The sequence below is a fragment of the Protomyctophum parallelum genome (assembly GCF_964188405.1).
Source record: "Protomyctophum parallelum genome assembly, chromosome: 12".
Classification (NCBI taxonomy): domain Eukaryota; kingdom Metazoa; phylum Chordata; class Actinopteri; order Myctophiformes; family Myctophidae; genus Protomyctophum; species Protomyctophum parallelum.
Window position 1 is genome coordinate 41,921,005 of NC_139712.1, and position 20,830 is coordinate 41,941,834.

General features: G+C 42.8%; 1 protein-coding gene across 1 annotated transcript in view; it reads left to right on the top strand.

Moving 5' to 3' along the window:
- Nucleotides 1–20,830, top strand: part of myripb (myosin VIIA and Rab interacting protein b) — a gene marked incomplete at its 5' end in the record, with an annotated part of 181,460 nt that overhangs the window by 76,129 nt on the left and 84,501 nt on the right. The window contains one exon of the mRNA XM_083777794.1: nt 14,299–14,520. Within this exon, the coding sequence (XP_083633920.1) occupies nt 14,299–14,520 (222 nt within the window). The remainder of the gene's footprint in view (nt 1–14,298; nt 14,521–20,830) is intronic.

The window sequence follows — 20,830 nt, forward strand, 5'->3', positions numbered from 1 at the left end:
TGAGTGTAACGAGGACATAATAAAAAAACACGGACATAGCCAAAGGCTACTTTTTTCGAGAGCTCGGTTGTTACTGAATGATGCAAGAGTTACAAGACATTCTTGCAATGAAACAACCACAAAACCGGTTCCCACCAGGCCCACAACTACTAACGAGCCAAAACAAACCCATGCTGTGCCCTTAGCCCAGTATATAAATGCCTGGCTCTAACAACTACAGGGGTGTTAAATGTCCAGTACAAACTGGATACATTTACAATCAGCTTTCAAACCACATACAAACATACTCATGGCGTTGCTGTCAGGCAGAAATCTCATGTTATGTATAATTATGCTAACTTACTTTGTCACACTACAGTGTCAACACAAACGTAAAATCTACAAGCTCTATAACATTCCCAGAATAGGGTACAGCATGATGTATACATTTCTGACAAGTGAGGAGTTGAATGTTGTGCTGTCAAATGGCACCAGTATAGAAGGAATGGCTGGAAAAAGGAATAAAGTATAGGTTTTCAGGCTGTCAGAATGTTTCCCTAAGCAAGCCAATCAAATAGCTGTCATTTTAATGAATTTGGCCCCAACCCTGACATGGACAAATAACTCTTTGACGTCTGCTCTCCAATAGTCTTGCGTTGCCAGACTTTTGCCTCTTGCAATTTTCAAATACTTCCGTCATACAGTCTGGAGCAACAGAAGCTCTATCATGAGTAAACGATAAAGCGGAAGTGGAGACACCTCCCCACTTCCGTTTCGTCTTTACATTCGATTTTTAACTATATTTTCGTAAACGGAAATGGCAGCTTCCTTACTCGGATTTCGGGAGGTGTAGTTCCAGACTCTACAGTATATAGCATTCAAAGATTGTGGAATAGTTGTCTGGCTACGCGAGACTAAATAAAACGTCTGGGTTTCCGAGGCTAATGCGAGACTAGCTCTCCAATAATACAAAGGTGAGAAGGCCCCATGGCCGTCAGGAGGCTATATCCGTGGATCTGTGAAAACGCATCCACGAACACTCATACACATTTCGCTCGCTGCAGGTGAAATCGATAATGCATTACCATTTATACAGGATCATGGTTCTCTGGTCCAAAGTTGTAGGTTCACCGTAACACTATCTTCACAGAGTTGTCGATATAACCATTAAACTTCTCACCGTTTCCTTTCTCACTCTTTAAAGATGCGTAGCAGAGTTGTAATCTATCGTCGGCTTGTTTTCTTCTTATCAGTCCGAGACTGAGATGCACTTGAAGGATGAGTGCAATTGAGGTTAAATAAGGTGTTAAGTGAAATGGCCTGTGTGTGTGTGTGTGTGTGTGTGTGTGTGTGTGTGTGTGTGTGTGTGTGTGTGTGTGTGTGTGTGTGTGTGTGTGTGTGTGTGTGTGTGTGTGTGTGCTCCTGTGAGATATTGGCATCATGGGTGGCAGCTATACACCAATAGAATACTTTATTGGCAACAATTAAACACAGGATCACCATAATCACACAAGGTTACAGTTTGCATGACTGTCTATTGGGGGGCGTGCATGAGCGTGAGAGAAATATACTGTAAAAGTTTGAGAGACTGAGAGAGACAGAGAGAGAGAGAGAGAGAGAGACTGAGAGAGACAGAGAGAGAGACAGAGAGAGAGACTGAGAGACTGAGAGAGACAGAGAGAGAGACAGAGAGAGAGACAGAGAGAGAGAGAGCGATAAATATAGAAAGGTATATGTGAGAGAGAGAGCAGTATCAAACGGCTGCTCACAGCTCACCTCTTGTGAATAATTCAGTGCACCAAGGGACCACCCATCACATTGCATGCCTAGTGTGTGTGTGTGTGTGTGTGTGTGTGTGTGTGTGTGTGTGTGTGCGCTCGTGTGTGCGCTCGTGCGTGCATGTGATTACCCACAGTATTCCATTCAGTGTGAATGACATTGTACAATGTACAGAGTGCATTATGCATGCACTCGTCTCATACACAATGCATGTATGGATTTGCTCTTCAGACGAATACATTTACCCACGAGTGTTCTTTTTTCAAAGTCGCATTTCCCAGATGCTCAGCATCTAAGAACCAAAAATCTATACGTTTTGTTTAACGGTTCTCATTCACCTGATAATTTCCGTTTCCTTTTTGATCCTCTCTTTCAGCACTCACTCAAATAGAAGGAATTCTCATCAACAGTGCTTATGATTTTTAATTTATAGACCAAATGATCACGAGCAGAAATGTATTCCTGCATAGATAACGCCAGCAGCGTCGCATTGGAGCAGTATTATCCATAAAGATGGAGTGCCATGATTTTTTTCTTTTTTTTTCTCCAGTTTTTCATTTGTTTATGAGGTGACAATACCCCTTGTAGTAAGAGAAATCTATGAAAATCTGGGAACTAAATTGTTACCAAGAAATTTCTTCACCAATGTGTTTCTAAAGGTGTCTAATAACATGTACTAAAAGTTTGAAATTCAACTCCTGTGGGAAAATGGGCACATAATATGTGACCATACCCATAACATCCTATATAAGGCCAAAAAGTCAAAATTTCATCATTCTTTAAGTAGCATGTGACATATGAAACTAGGGGTTTTTCATGATTCTGAATCCATTCCAAGCATTAGTTTTGCACAAAAAACACTCCTTGGGCTAAATTAGGCCATGTCCATGTTTTCCTCCCAAAGAGTGTTTTTTGTGCAAAACTAATGCTTGGAATGGATTCAGAATCATGAAAACCCCCTAGTTTCATATGTCACATGCTACTGATGCTACTTTATATAGGATGTTATGGGTATGGTCACATATTATGCGAATAACTCAATTTGCCCTGGGAGTTGAATTTCAAACTTTTAGTTCATGTTATTAGACACCTTTAGAAACACATTGGTGAAGAAATTTCTTGGTAACAATTTAGTTCCCAGATTGGTCAAATACCTGATAAAATGCCCTTACTATTGGTGTGGTAATGTGTCTTCCCTTTGTATTTAGGGTTTCTTCCTGGAGGCTGAAACCTTGACAGTCAAACGTGCCAATGAAAAAAAAAAGTGATATAGTGACATCACAATATCATCCCCTCCCCTAACCCTCCCCCTTTATCATACAACAACAGCTGTGGGTGCCGCTTTTCTATTTTTTCCCTTTATCTACCCAGGGTAGTAGCTGAGCACAAGTGCTCATTTTCAGCAACGCCCTGCACATAGAAACACACAGACACACACATTAAAACCTGGGAGCTGACCAGTAGGCCTACAACCACCGTCTTAGACTGTTGGCCACTAAGCACTAAGTGCTTTGCTCAAGGGCACTTCAGCGGTGTTGGGTGAATGATGACCAATCACTTCCCAACCCAGATTTTTCCTGCCCGTCCAGGGAATCGAACCGGCAACCTATCGGCAACAAGTTCACTTTATGAACTGGTGGGTGTGTCTTTGTCCACATAAAAAACAACATTTTAACAAATACTGTACACTTTCTTGAAAACCGTATTCCATAGTAATTATACCTGATGATGTTTTAGGGTGGAAAAAAAATCACGGCACTCGTCTTTAACCTTATATCTCTGGAAGGTTGACAGACTAGACGTAGCTAATGTTCTGGACACTTTATTTTAAATTGACGTTATATTGACGTTCCACACAGCAATACCGTTTATTTACAAACATGGAAACATTCGGATCCCCATATATACTTTGTTGCAAGACAGTATCGCAAGCCGAGGGAAAAAAAAAGGAGATCTACAAGCTCACAATGCGTTGTATTCGCGACGCGTTCTTGGGACTGTGTAAATCTCCTTTTTTCGTCATGCGACACCGTCCTGCGATGAGAAAATGAATTGGGCTTTAGCTGTACCCATGTTGCCCAGGTGTATACATGTAGGTGTAAAAAAGAGCCAAAGAAGTTTAGGGATAAGGGGTTTAGCTGTGACGAACAAAAAATAATGAGCATTTGTGTGGAACAATTATATGAAGGTTATGTTGAAAATGGCGAAGTGGTTCTTTGTGTGTTATTATACACACTGACACTGTAATACTATACAGTAATACTTATATGCCAGCTCATTAGTCTAATGGCCTTCTATACTAAGCTATAGCTTACAGCGTGCTGTTCATTAAACCATACACACACACGCACATGCACACACATGCACGCACACACACGCACACGCACACGTCACACAGACACACCCTGATCCTAATCATTCCCAGTGTTATGGAAGGAAATTATTTTTGCGCAATATGGCTTCCGTGAAATACCATGATTGCTTTTGTATTCCACTAGAAAAGCAATTTCCCCCCTCTACTGTGACAGAATCGACTAAGTTGGATTTAGTTTCTGGGTTTTCTTCTACTTGGTGTGTTTTCGAGTGGCTGGGTTTCATAGCTCGGATTGAGAATGAATGACGAATGAATATAGTGACGTTGGTTTATTGTGGTAAAAAATGTCACTGTTTCTCAACCAGTGTCCATGCACCTACCACTAGTGGCCCATGGTATAATTACATGTGGTCCATGGGAAATTACTTAAAATATATAGGTTGGTATACAAAAATATTTAAATAATATTGCATATATGTGCACTGTAAATAGCCGATCTACACAACGTAATTGTCATCACCAGGCCGAAGGCATGGGGAGAGAGTATATTTGCACTCCGTCCGTGTGTGCATCCGTCCGTCCGTCCGTCCGTCTGTCCGCCCGTCCGTCCGTGTACAGCTAATCTCCGGCACCGTTAACCCAGTCGATGCCAAACTTTGCACGCACACTCCCTGGATGCCAATGATGAACCTCTGCCCCAAATTTTCCAGAACGGCCTGTTATAGCGCCACCAGGAGTCCGACTTTTGCAAAACACATATTTTGATATTACTCCTCCAGATACTGTCCACAAATCCTGCAAATCGTTACACACTCTATTCAAGACGGATCTGTCTAATATTTCATATTCCATCATAATTGGCTAAGATTGGCTTTCAAAGTTTGCAGGATTGGCCCGTTTTGAACAAAAAGCCTCAAATCATGAATTTACGTGAAATCTTTCACAGACTTTCCTACTAGGCTGAGGAATATATCCCACCCTTTTCACATGGCCTGTTATAGCGCCACCAACAGGTGGAGTTTTGCAAAACAATTTTTTGGAACAAAATGTCTCAAATCATCCAATTGCCATCCAAGAAGAAGAAATAACACCCTTTTCACATTGGCCTATTATAGCGCCACCAGGAGGCCACAACCTGCCCTGGCCTGGTTGAGAACTTGAGACCTGTGCCCCGAGGGGCACTATATCTACTGTAGTTCAAGTCTCCTTTACACTTCTGATGGACTTACACTGCACACGGATTATACACTCAACTATTATTGATTGATTGATTGATTGCACACACACACACACACACACACACACACAGCACTTCCGGAAACAATTCGGCGGGAATGAATTCTGCTGTGCTGTACATCTCTGAAATTAAATAGGTCTCAGGTGGTGTGGGTGAGAATTCTCAGCCTGCTAAATCTGTTCAAACTAGAACAAGTCCTTTTTTAACTTCAGCAGGAGCTGTTTTCCAAGTTCTTTGAATTAATTCCTCCCCCTTGAGCTGCATGATCAATCCAGCCTTTCACAGTAACAAACAAATCTTGTTTGTAATTACTGTCAAGTTCAACCACTGCATGAACAAGTGCATTCACACACACACACACACACACACACACAAGACGACAATCCCTGGTCGAGTCATACCAAAGATAGTGAAAACGGTACCCAATGCCTCCCTCGCATGCACGTGCGTGTGTGTGCATGCATGTGTGTGCATGCGTACAGTTGCACTACTATATGTTATTAATGTAACTCCTCCAGCAGTTCGCTGATTGTTGCATCACTGCTTTCCAACCCCAAGCCATTAACATGATGGACAAACCATCCAGTGCACACATACTGTACTGTATCAACATCCTCAGTGTTTTACTGTGCAGTATAGACTATAGAGAGCCTGGGAGAAGGGGAAAATGCATACATTGTACATACAGTACCCCCCTCTGCACGCACGCACGCAGCGCATGCACACACACACAAAGCAATTTACCATGTGACAAAATGGGTCCCATGTTGCATGTCAAACATGGGGTCAAGATGTGCTACAAGGCAAAAGTAAAACCCTTTCAAAATAATGCCTTTGTCACACTGCAGTGTCACACATGAGCAGCAACAAGATCCAATCAACAAGCTCAGTAGATGAGCAACTTTTGCTATCTTTGAAATGTTTAAGTGAAGCTGATATGAAAGGGGTTAAGTGAAACCTGTGTGTTTTAAGGATCCAATAGAGCTCAGGTTCTTTTTTCCACAATTCCTGCAAAATAACTTTTTTGGACACATATAAGGTTTCCACCCGACGGCAACAATATTTTGAACAATCCTCAATGTTGTAATCTTCTAAGTACTGGACCCTCGTCTGGTTCTGACAGACCGGTATTGTGTGTGTAGGCTGGGTGGTGTGTGACGGCCCGGTTGAACCGGGCCGGGAGAACAAATAACATGACACAAGACATTATCACGCTAAGACCTTCACAAGATTTTATTATACAGACAGAACATATATAGCTGGATCCTAATGACGTACACTTGAGACATAACAAACTTACTGCAGCAAGCTGACCTTGCTGAGATGAGATGGTGTCAGTAGCTAGTATGCTACAGTTCATTCAGTACACAATACATTATACATTGTGCTCTCACGTACAAGTACAAGTACACAGCATAGGCACTCATATCATATCACACACACACACATAGACACACACACCCACACACGGTGACACACAAACACACACAAGCCCACGCACAGACGGACGGAGTGCAAAACATACTCTCTGCGCATGCCTTCAGCCTGGTGGAGACAACAATTGACTCTTTGTCCTTCAGAGCTGAACTCACACTAATCTTTCACATCTTTGATGAAAAAGGTCTCAGCATGCTACTCTCACTAAAAAAAATGTCAGTGTACAGTATTCTCAAAGTGGGGTCCTTGGGGGGTTTCCAAGGGGTCTCTCCCCATCACAATTTCTTAATACAGTATTACACAAATTGTAACTACTTATTCCATATGCCATGTACTGTAATAGTGTGAAGAGCCATGCTGTATGCACTGTAATTGTGTGAATAGTGTGAATTTATATGTGAAAATGTACAGTGGTGTACTCAAGTATTGTACTTAAAGGATCACTTTTCAACATATCTTCATATAATTGGTAATAATATTTTTTTCTACTCAGTCTGTGTCTCATAGGAGAGCTGTGGGCAGTTCAGACACCCGTCCACCAGTGACATCATCGTTAGGCAGATTTTTTATATTTAGATTTGTATTATCGTGAGAACGATGGCTTCTATTTTTGCATTGCAACTTTTCAGGAAAATAAATACTGCAGTTTCTATTAGCTTGGATTCCCCATTGATGATGTCACTGGTGGACGGGTTTCTGAACTGCCCACAGCCCTCCTATGAGACACAGACTGAGTAGGAAACAATTTTGGTATTTTATCATGAACATTAGTGAGGACTAATTATATGAAGATTGAAAAGTGGTGAAGTGGTCCTTTAAGTAACATTTGTAGTTATTTTGACCTTACTAAAGTATGTCCAATATTCAATACATCTCAGAGACCAATATTGTACTCGTTACTCCGCTATAATTACTTGAAAACTTTGCAGACAACTATTTCCGAATGCTATATTCTGGAAGTACAGCTCCCGAAAGCCGAGACGGGAAGGATGTGATTTGGACGTGATCCATTCACCGTTGTGTGATTTATTGAGACTTCATGGTGCATTGCTGTCAGCGGCGCAAATCCTACACACAGGAATGACTCATGCATAGAATTAATTGTGACTGGTCAGACATCTGCCTCATATAGCTATAAGCCTCTTAAAAATCCCATGCAAAAGGAATCCAATCAGACTAATTGGACTTGACAAAACAAAATGTCTGTGAGTTGAGTATATTATGTGCAGTATATCTTACTGTAGTCATATATCGTCACTGTCGGATGGAAATCTGTTACTTTCGTGGATTCAAATTAAAAAAATGGCAGTAGTAGCAGATCTTCAAGCTTGAAACATGTTACTTTGCGACGCTTTTCCAGCTTGCAGATATGCTACTTTTTAAATTATTATCTTTTATTTACTTTTAACATTTCATTTACTGTACATACAGTTATAAAATGCAACCTATAAATAAATACATTTCCTAACTAAACAACCCCAACACTTCCCCGACCCTTCCTAATACAAGAAACTATCAAATGCATGATTTTCTTTTGACCATGATCATCTGTGCTATAAACATAAATAAAAAACATGACAACAAGAATGACAATAGACAATTGTAACAACAATGACAACATCAACAATCTCCATTATTAGCCCTCTCCAGTTCGCGTCCCATCCATTGCCTGACCCCAGATCTTCTGAAAGTGCAATATTTTTCCTTTCACATTATACATGATTTTTTCCGGTGTGCAATAGGATAGGAGTTCTGCCCACCATTGTTTAGTCGGGGGAGGGGGTTCAGATTTTCAATGACAAAGAATAAAAAAAAATTGCAGCAGACATTGCTAACAGGATAAATTTCTTGTCAAAGACGTCAAGATTGCTCAGCATAGAGACATCACCCAAAATAGCTATTCGTGCATCAGGAGTCACAGTTGGATGATGGTACTGGAAGTTATATTTTGTTCTCAGGGAATTAAAATCAGCAAAAATGCTTTGATTATACAAGTCTCTTATCTCACTGATTCCCTTGGTTCTCCAGTTTTCAGATTTCCCATCACTAATAATTTTGGGTTGTTCCACAAAGGCATGCTCATTAACAAGGCATTTTGTTTTCCCATTAGTTTAATAGTTTCCAGTGATGGGCAAGCTACTTGGAAAATGTAGTAAGCTACACTACCAGTTACTCTCTATTAAATATAGCTCAACTACAACGAAGCTATCCCCAGATAATTGTAGCAAGCTACACTATAAGCTACATGGCAAAAGTAGCTAGCTACATGGACACTACTTAGACTAGAGAATGCTAGTCTCTCAAGACAGACTGTTGCCTCGATAGGCACTGTTTTACCGAATATTTGAGGATGGGATACTCAGATTGAGAGAATGCTGACAGGCACTTAAATGAGATGTTAATGTCCTGTAGGTAGACTTAGAAATAAAACTAGTGTTGACTAATCAATACAAGTGGCTCTTATTTTGATGGGGCAGTTTCTGCACAAGAAGTCCGTTTGACTTGTAAACAAGCTACGATGAATGAGCTGTCAAAGTACTATAGTCACTAAACGATCAAATTTACAATATGAAAACTTTCACTTAGACAATAATGTAGGTTACACACGCTGGAATTAAACATGGAACCTGCAGGCAGCATTAGGTGAGTAATTAATTGTGTTGTGCTAGAGATAAAAGGACAGCTGCTGCGTGGGATCCTCTTGCTGCTTAACAACATAACTGTGTCAGACTCTTCTTATCTAAACCAACGAATCATGGATTTTTTTCCAGGGATTTTTTTCCCCCACAAAACTTTATTTAACAGTCAATTTGTAACGTAGGCTATAGCTTTTGTTGAAAGCTACGTCACTACTTGGGTCTAAAAATAGCTACACTACAAAAAATGCTACTTGGTTCAAAAGGAGTGAAGCTACCATCAAGCTACTGATAAATGGGGGTCATACCTATGTTCCCTCAGCCCTATGTTCCCTCAGCCCCGAGGTGCGCTGCGGGTCGGGAGAGGGTTGCGGTTAGGTTTAGGTGTCTGCCCCGGGGGTGCGCTGCGGGTCGGGAGAGGGTTGCGGTTAGGTTTAGGTGTCTGCCCCGGGGGAGGTTAGGGTTAGGGTGAGGGAGGAGGTAGGTTGTCGTAGACTGAGGGAACATAGAGCTGAGGGAACATAGGTACGGTCCCGATAAATGTAGTTAAGCTATGTAGCTTCGCTACTTGTAGCTAGCTACTGCCCAACACTGATAGTTTCTTTCCAACATGCAAAAGTATGATGTATAATCTGGTTTTTAGTAATAGAATTAAGGGTTTTTTGCGTGTCTATATACGCGATTACTTGTAGTGGAGTGGGATGGATTATGTTTAACCCATGCTGGTGTGGACAGCCTCTCACTGTTGAGCCAACACCAAATAACACATGATTGACATGCTAGGTAATACAGTCTGAAGTTGGGGAGATTTAAGCCCCCTTTATTCAGGGGAGCCTGTAAGTGCTTTTAACATGTCCAATTAAGGAAATTCGTAGGTCTTTCCATTTGTATAGGTCGGTTTAGATTTTTTCCATAATAGGCAAATACTTATTTTGGTATATTTGGTTCAGGTCATTAGATATTTGGATTCCTAGGTATTTAAAGCTTTTTGGTGCCCATTTGAAATGCTAAACCAATGGGTGGGTATTGTGGGTAGTAACACTATTTAGTGGCATTATTTCACTCTTGTCTACAGAGTCACCTAAAGACCATATAGTCACCTAAAGATCATACTACAGTCACCTAAAGATCATACTACAGTCACCTAAAGATCATACTACAGTCACCTAAAGATCATACTACAGTCACCTAAAGATCATACTACAGTCACCTAAAGATCATACTACAGTCACCTAGAGATCATACTACAGTCACCTACAGATCATACTACAGTCACCTAAAGATCATACTACAGTCACCTAAAGATCATACTACAGTCACCTACAGATCATACTACAGTCACCTAAAGATCATACTACAGTCACCTAAAGATCATACTACAGTCACCTAAAGATCATACTACAGTCACCTAAAGATCATACTACAGTCACCTACAGATCATACTACAGTCACCTACAGATCATACTACAGTCACCTAGAGATCATACTACAGTCACCTAAAGATCATACTACAGTCACCTAAAGATCATACTACAGTCACCTACAGATCATACTACAGTCACCTAAAGATCATACTACAGTCACCTACAGATCATACTACAGTCACCTACAGATCATACTACAGTCACCTAAAGATCATACTACAGTCACCTAAAGATCATACTACAGTCACCTAAAGATCATACTACAGTCACCTACAGATCATACTACAGTCACCTAAAGATCATACTACAGTCACCTAAAGATCATACTACAGAGTCACTTAAAGATCATACTACAGTCACCTAAAGACCATACTACAGTCACCTAAAGATCATACTACAGTCACCTAAAGATCATACTACAGTCACCTAAAGATCATACTACAGAGTCACCTAAAGATCATACTACAGTCACCTAAAGACCATACTACAGTCACCTAAAGATCATACTACAGTCACCTAAAGATCATACTACAGTCACCTAAAGATCATACTACAGTCACCTAAAGATCATACTACAGAGTCACCTAAAGATCATACTACAGTCACCTAAAGATCATACTACAGAGTCACCTAAAGATCATACTACAGTCACCTAAAGATCATACTACAGTCACCTAAAGATCATACTACAGTCACCTAAAGATCATACTACAGTCACCTAAAGATCATACTACAGTCACCTACAGATCATACTACAGTCACCTAAAGATCATACTACAGTCACCTAGAGATCATACTACAGTCACCTAAAGATCATACTACAGTCACCTAAAGATCATACTACAGAGTCACCTAAAGATCATACTACAGTCACCTAAAGACCATACTACAGTCACCTAAAGATCATACTACAGTCACCTAAAGATCATACTACAGTCACCTAAAGATCATACTACAGTCACCTAAAGATCATACTACAGAGTCACCTAAAGATCATACTACAGTCACCTAAAGATCATACTACAGTCACCTAAAGATCATACTACAGTCACCTAAAGATCATACTACAGAGTCACCTAAAGATCATACTACAGTCACCTAAATATCATACTACAGAGTCACCTAAATATCATACTACAGTCACCTAAAGATCATACTACAGTCACCTAAAGATCATACTACAGTCACCTAAAGATCATACTACAGTCACCTAAAGATCATACTACAGTCACCTAAAGATCATACTACAGTCACCTAAAGATCATACTACAGAGTCACCTAAAGATCATACTACAGTCACCTAAAGATCATACTACAGTCACCTAAAGATCATACTACAGTCACCTAAAGATCATACTACAGTCACCTAAAGATCATACTACAGTCACCTAAAGATCATACTACAGTCACCTAAAGATCATACTACAGTCACCTAAAGACCATACTACAGTCACCTAAAGATCATACTACAGTCACCTACAGACCATACTACAGTCACCTAAAGATCATACTACAGTCACCTAAAGATCATACTACAGAGTCACCTAAAGATCATACTACAGTCACCTAGAGATCATACTACAGAGTCACCTAAAGATCATACTACAGTCACCTAAAGATCATACTACAGTCACCTAAAGATCATACTACAGTCACCTAAAGATCATACTACAGTCACCTAAAGATCATACTACAGTCACCTAAAGATCATACTACAGTCACCTAAAGACCATACTACAGTCACCTAAAGACCATACTACAGTCACCTAAAGACCATACTACAGTCACCTAAAGACCATACTACAGTCACCTAAATATCATACTACAGTCACCTAAAGATCATACTACAGTCACCTAAAGATCATACTACAGAGTCACCTAAAGATCATACTACAGTCACCTAAAGATCATACTACAGTCACCTAAAGATCATACTACAGAGTCACCTAAAGATCATACTACAGAGTCACCTAAAGATCATACTACAGTCACCTAAAGATCATACTACAGTCACCTAAAGATCATACTACAGTCACCTAAAGATCATACTACAGTCACCTAAAGATCATACTACAGTCACTACTCTGTCTGTAGTATGCAGATTGTTGTTGGAATAGCTCAGTTGATTTAATTGAATGAGTTAGTGCTGTCTCATGGCCTTAATACACGTTTTATGGTCTCTTATAATACCGTTGTTAAACCTCATATCTTCATATTTATTTTTAATTAATTCCCATGGCTATTTCACTTTTTTTCTTTTTTACATTATTAAAAAGGAACGGTTTAAGACAGGTTACTATGGAAACCTGCAAAACACCTGTTAGTCCGTCCGTCCGTCAGTCGATCCGTCACGCCTCCATATATGGTTGTCAGTCCATCATGCCTCATGACCCGTCACACCGCCATATATATGTCCATTAGTCCGTCACGCCTCGTGACATGCTCCATATATGGCCATCTCCATATATGAAGATCACGACATGTATGTTGATCTGACCTCATCAAACCCTGTACACTTAAGACACGCTCCATATATGGCCAGTACAGTACATTCCTTATGTTGATCTGACCCCCCATGCCAAAGTGCCAGCACTCACCCAGCAGTCTGCCGACTGCCGTCACCCAGGCGGATGCGTGCACGCCCTCAGGGCGTCTTACTGGTTATTATTCAACTTGGGACACTAGTTCGTTTAATTGCCTGCTAATAAGACCATTGGCTCATCGTGTGCGCGTGTGTGTGCGTGTGCGCGTGCGTGCGTGCACGTGTGGACATAGATAAATGGTTAAAGTGTGTGTGTGCGTGTGGACATAGATAAATGGTTAAAGTGTGTGTGTGCGTGTGGACATAGATAAATGGTTAAAGTGTGTGTGTGCGTGCGCATGTCAATCCATGACATTAAACTCCCTCAAGGGGTTACTTGTGGATTTAGTGCAGATTAAGCGCAGCGTTATGTTGATCCAGATAATTGCACGTCGTCATTCGCTGTCCATTAGTATCAAATGGCAGACGGCTTATAGTCTGCCTGCCAACCACAGGTTATAATAAACCCACCCCCATGCATACCGCTTCGTTCTTTCATCTCATTGTTGTTCTGATTGATGTGGACAAGCCAAGGAGCCAAATTGAACTGTCAGCCATCATGTTAATTCTCAGAGAAACTAGTCCACGCCCCCCCCCCCCAACCCACCTCCAAATTCCTTGCATTTCCGATTCCCCCCCCCCCCCCCCCCGCCCGCCCTCCCCTATTTAAATTTTAGCGGTCTTTAACGCCGTCTCTAATTAATCCTCCATCGATGCTGCCCTCGCCACTGCTCGCAGCATTCCGCCAATCGATCAGACACTCACCGCTCTGCCTCTCTGCCTCTCTCTCTCTCTCTCTCTCTCTCTCTCTCCCTCCCCCTCCTGTCCTCTCTGCCTCTCTCTCTCCCCTTCTTTCCCCCTCTCTCTCTCTCTCTCTCTCCGTCGGGCGTGCACCGTGCGGGCTGGCTCAGTGAGTTGAAGCAGGAGCTTGTGGAGGAAGGCAGCAGATGTTCCATCCTCGCCCAGCAGCGCCACTTCAACGAGCACTGCTGCATCCGCTGCTGCGTGCCCTTCACCTTCCTGCTCAACCCCAAGCGCCAGTGTCTGGACTGCCACTACAACGTCTGCAAGACCTGCCGCACCTACAGCAAGCCGGACAAAGCCTGGCTCTGCTCCGCGTGTCAGAAGGGCAGGTGAGTTTGCACACACGCACGCGCACGCACGCGCGCTCGCACACACAGAGACGCGCTCACACAGACACCGGTCGGAGAGAGAGTGTGGAAGTGAGGAATGAAGGGGAGACTCATGCGCTGGAATGTGCCTTGTGGATGGGGTGAGATGAGAGGGAGCATGAAGGCTGGGTGGAGAGCGGGCTGTTGAAGGAGATCTAGAGACATGGACTGGAGGGTGAGGGAGGGATGTCAGAAAGGAAGTAGGTGCATGGGGACCGTTTAAGGCGGTGGTTCTCAAACATGTTCACCTCAAGGACCCTTTAATTTCTTATTTATTTGACCACGGACCCACATTTGACAGGATTTTGTGCCGGGGAGCCCCGTAAGGAGAAAATCTGTCAAGATTTGTCAACCGTTTTTCGTGAATCTCTGAAAAAATTAAATGGGGCTTTAAATGTTTATACACTTCCACATTTTGAGAATGTAATGATTGCATACTGCATGTACTTGCGCATGCACACGCAGTCACACACGTGAGTGTGTGTGTGTGTGTGTGTGTGTGTGTGTGTGTGTGTGTGTGTGTGTGTGTGTGTGTGTGTGTGTGAGAGAGAGAGGCTGTCTCTATTCTATTGCCATAAGTCAGTATGGGTCCCTGGACCCTAATTTGAGATCCTCTGCTTTTGGACGGTGATGCCATCGTTTGGCAGGTGAGACAGACAGGCGAAGGGAACAGGGACATTTAGGTGACTGGTGACTCGTTTATAGCCACAAGTCAACTGTATTCTTAAGGGACCCGTTTGTTTGTTCCTGCCTTAATGATGTGCTTTCCTGATCACATTCCTGATGCTGGAGAGGAGAGTGAGAATGTTGGAGAAATGATTGGGGATGGCGGGGTAAGGTGTGTGTGTGTGTGTGTGTGTGTGTGTGTGTGTGTGTGTGTGTGTGTGTGTGTGTGTGTGTGTGTGTGTGTGTGTGTGTGTGTGTGTGTGTGTGTGTGTGTGTGTGGGTGTGTGTGTGTGTGTGTGTGTGTGTGTGTGTGTGTGTGTGTGTGTGTCATGTAAGATAAAAATGCCAAAAATGGAGGAGCACACTTCCATTAAACAAGAGAGCGATAGAGCCAGGAAGGTGATGCGTTGATGGAGCGTTGGTGACTCAAGGAGGTCATTTTTCAGCATGTCAGGTTTCTTCCAGCATCGTTTAGCCTCTCCTCCCACAGGCTTGATATTTTCTCCAGTCTCGCTGCTGCACTTGTGTTGACTTCCTTTACACGTCACCCAGGACACTGAAGTGAAGTGAAGTGTATGGACAGGACGAGAGGAAAGCTGTCTGGGCGGCAGCCGTGATGCTGTGGATGCAGCTTCCATACTGACAGCAAAACAGAAACGAGAGACGGAAGGAGCGGGCGAGAGAGGATGGCTTGGAAAGATGAGAGAGAGCGCGACAGAGAGAGGGACAGATGTAGTGTGTGTGTGTGCTGTCCCTGCGCAAAACACAGAGACATATTGTCAGTATATGGGTTGAATATTGAGCTCCGGCGCTGTAGGGTGGGGTGCTCGACGCCGTTGAGCCGTTGAGCGGAAAATATGTAAAAAATATATATATTGAAATAAAATAAAATAAGTAACTGTAGCGTGTGTGCACCCCGAGACATGCTGTGTGTTTGGATTCATGGTTATTATTTACTCACAAGCTCTTGTGAGGTTTTCTTTGGTTAATTATTGTAAAAGAGACACAGACACTTTCATCCTTGTGTCCCATAAGATCATGATCTACACGGCACAGTAGATTGGCTACTTTCATTGCCTTTGTGCAACACTGTCATACGATGAAGTATACAAAAGAGGCCATTCATTGATGAAATAGAGGAGTGGTTTTCAACCTTTTTCATATCATGGCCCATTATTTATCGGTATTTGAGCCACGGATCACCATTTGATGAGATTTAGCCTCTCAGATCCAAAACAAATTAATATTTTGTTGTCGGTGGACAAGATTTTGTCCACAATTCCATTCTGTATTGATGTTGGTACCATTAGTAGAGATAACAGGCAAACGTTGAATTGTGTAGACTTAAGCAATGCAGATGTGTAACAATAACTTAACTCTTGAGAGCGTAACATTAAACCAAATTGACCCCGTCAGGGTCCATATGGTTTAATGACACACACAAAAGTAATGTAAATAGACGATCTACAAGCTCACAACGTACATAAACAAACACCTTTAAACATACGCATGCCATGCATGCATGCACAATTCCTACCAGCGTCGTGCAGGCTGCCTTCCATGTGCACGCCGCTCGGTGTCTATCCTCCACACGTGTTGTGTGGCCTCGTCCTCTATTGACTCAGGATTCCCAGAGTCAATGTTAGGGCTCTGTGTGTATGTGTACCGAGGCCCAGGGCTGTCAATGTGTCTCACACATGAGCCTCCTCAACTCCACAGGGCCAACGTGCTCTTCACAGTCACGCGATACACTGTGTGTGTGTGTGTGTGTGTGTGTGTGTGTGTGTGTGTGCGTGTGTGTGTGTGTGTGGTGTGCGTGCATGCAGGTGGGCGTGTGCGTGCAGAGTGGTCCTCTGGCCTGGGTGTCTCTGCGTGTGATGGATTCTGCTGCATGTATGCATGGCATATTGAGTTAAATATGCTGCTCCAAGTCCTGATTGATGTGAGGAAGGAGAGAGGACGAGATGGCTGCAGTACTGTATGTTCACACTGGGCACATTAAATCAGATTTTTAGCCTATCCAGATTGGATATAAAGTCTGAACAGTCAACATGATGATGATTTTTGCTAATCCCATTTGAATCACATTCCTTAGCCTTCGAACTGCAAAAAAAGCAATCCGACTTCAAGCTGGATTGGAAATCAGACTTGGGCTGGAATCGGGCTGCAAGTCTTTCTTTCTCTCTCTCTTTATTTCCCTTTCTTCATCGCTGCCTCTCCCTCTCTCTCTCTTTATTTCCCTTTCTTTCCACCCCTCTCTCTCTCTTTATTTCCCTTTCTTTCCACCCCTCTCTCTCTCTCCATCTCTCTGTCTCTGCATCTCTGCATCTCTCTCTCTCTCTCTCTCTCTCTCTCTCTCTCTCTCTCTCCATCTCTCTGTCTCTGCATCTCTCTCTCTCTCTCCATCTCCATATCTCTGTCTCTGCATCTCTGCATCTCTCTCTCCATATCTCTGTCTCTGCATCTCTGCATCTCTCTCTCTCTCTCTCTCTCTCTCTCTCTCTCTCTCTCTCTCTCTCCATCTCTCTGTCTCTGCATCTCTCTCTCTCTCTCTCCATCTCTCTGTCTCTGCATCTCTGCATCTCTCTCTCTCCCTGGTGCTTAGTAAAATGCTCTCATTAGGGCTTTAGACGGAGCCACAGATGGCTCTGATGTCACAACAACATCACCATGAGCCAGCTACAGTGCTACAAGTACAGCACTTTTCATTAAAGGGGGGGGGGGCTTTACATTGAGCTCTGAGCATGCATGACATTCCCCAGGCTGCATGAGAGTCAGTGATTCAATTGACTCCAAGTGACAGCAATTTGGCGGAGGCCCGGGTCAAGCTCTGGAAAAGCCCCAACCATTTATTTAAACCCCCCTATGTTGTTGATCGGAGTCCCCCAGGGCTCCGTACTAGTCTTTTCTGTCTTCATATCTTTGCTGAAAAATAGCCAATGAAGAATACGAACCAGTGGAACGAACGCAGGTTCTGTTTTCCATTTACCGGAAAAGTTACAGTTGTGGACATACTGTATGAGGTTTCTCGTATATGCCCGACAGCGACGAGAGCTTCACTGCTCTGAAGTACAGTATGATCTGTCTACTGGAGAAGCGCTTCATATTCAACATGCATGCACGCACGCGCACACTGTCAGCCAGAACAGGTACATGCACTGATACATGCACTGATACATGCACTGATACATGCACTGATACATGCACTGATACATGCACGCACGCGCACACTGTCAGCCAGAACAGGTACATGCACTGATACATGCACTGATACATGCACTGATACATGCACGCACGCGCACACTGTCAGCCAGAACAGGTACATGCACTGATACATGCACTGATACATGCACGCACGCGCACACTGTCAGCCAGAACAGGTACATGCACGGACTAGGGGTGTGGATGTGGAACCTGCTTCATGTCTCCTTAGGCTTAGACGTTTCCCTGGTGCATCCATCCTAGAGTTTATGGACTCCTTGGGCTTAGACGTTTCCCTGGTGCATCCATCCTAGAGTTTATGGACTCCTTGGTGGCAGAGCTTGCGGCCAGATGGAGCGTGGAGCGGCAGTGTCCTCCAGCTGGGTGGGATTCAGACTGCATTTCTTCATGGAGGTTTTTTAAGTTGCCTCCTCTGGCTCCCTGCTGAGCGGCAGCCACGGGGTAATTGGTCATACACTGACAAGGCCATGGCCGAGCCAGCTCAGTTGGTGCTGTGTGACTGTAAGCCTCCATCCTCATGCAGTCGGTGCTGTGTGACTCGGTCACGCCAGGATACGCCAGGATAGTCACTTAGCAACAAAGAAAAACTCGACAAGCTCAAAACGCATCGCTATCGAGCGTATAGATCTACTTTTGATGCTTTTGTATGACGCTGTAGTAGTATGATCACTTAAAAAAGTTAAAATATGGAGATAAGAGGTTTCTGCCCAACAGCAACGATACACTCAGGATGCATTGTAGGCATCTGATGTGGAAGGCCTTAAGCATCCTGGCTGTAATGTACAGTACAGGGTGTGTTGTTATGACTACTGCCAAGTAAACGGATAATCATTTTAGTCTCAAGGTTGATATCATTATTCTGGAAGACTCCTGAGTATCTCCTGAGTCTGATGGCTGTCTTAGCCTATATGCCATTTTGCATCTCCCTTTCAGTACCGCAATCACCAGAGAGGAAACTGCAGAGGTTTTAATTGATTGATTGAATGATTGATTGAATGCTTTATTAACGGATTGCAAAATAGTACAGAGGTACAGTTACACAAATAGCCCTGGTGGCTTGTTTCCATTGTGGCCCTATATGTATTCAATTAATCAAGAACCGTATTTAAAAGATTCCACTGTTGCAAGGGGCTTATCGGAGAAGGTTGATGGATGAGATGGGGGAGTGGATGCCCTCTTTACTTCAACAGGCCAATGAAGAGGTCCAGGTGTGTGAACATGTCCACACACACAGTGCTCCTTTTCCTTCTTAAGCAGCACTGTGACTCAGGCAAAAGATTTTCTCTGATGTTTTTCACCATTCTGTGTAGCATGACTTTGGCCAGGACTTTGCCAGTAACAGCTAGTAGTGAAACTTTAGGCTGTTGCCACAGATGGACTTGTCTCCCTAGCCTTTGTATAATGGTCACGCACGCACGCACACCTACAGTCCCTAGAGGTTTTTAAATCTTTATTAACCACATGTTTTGTCCCAGGCTTTCAGTTCTAGCCGAGTGTGAAACACTGCTCTTTGATGTGCTCTGCTGTTAGAAGCCCTGGGTCTTTTCGTATTTCATTAGTGTAATGTTTTGTCTGTTATTACATTTTTTCCCTTTCTTTTCAAATAGCCGAAGTATAGTGGTTTTGTAATAATAATCAAAATGTACAGAGTAACTAGTAACTTTTCAAATATTAGTGGAGTAGAAAGAACAATATTTGCCTCTGAGATGTAGTGGCGTAGATGTAAAAGTATTGACATTTTTAAATACCCCAGTGAAGTCAAAATAGCTCAAAAGTATACCGTACTTGAGTCCATGTAGCCTAGTACTTAGTTTCTTTCCAGTTGCATTTCCGTACGCAGCACGATTCAGTGTATACTCTCTAATCATATTTCATATTTGTTTCCAGCCGCTTGGGATACCAGATGGGCATGGTTTACTGCATTCCCACAATAACAGCGAGTTGTCAAGCACAAGTGTGTGTGCACTCAATTAATTTCTAAGCATTATTTGTCTGGCATTCTCCCTGTTGACCTGTGCTGTAAACACCACCTGTTTAACCCCTTTTTCAGGCTCCGTTTTCATGATGCATTTCATCACTCCAGAATGTGTTATGACATTATACTGATGTCATTATTATTCAAATGGATGCCTTTTGACAGGTCAACATAAAGCTATTGCATCATCCATGGTAGCTAGGGCATAACGTATCAGAAAGGTGCTGAATGTACAGTACAGGGTATACTTGGTACAAAATGCATTCATTTGGAGTGAAGCGATACAGACACAAACAAACACAAACACATGAACAGGTCCGAAACAGACCATTAAAGGTCTCGACTCAATTTAAATGGCTCATTTCTCCCCATTAAACATGTTTTAGTAAGTGCACGAGCCAACCGTCT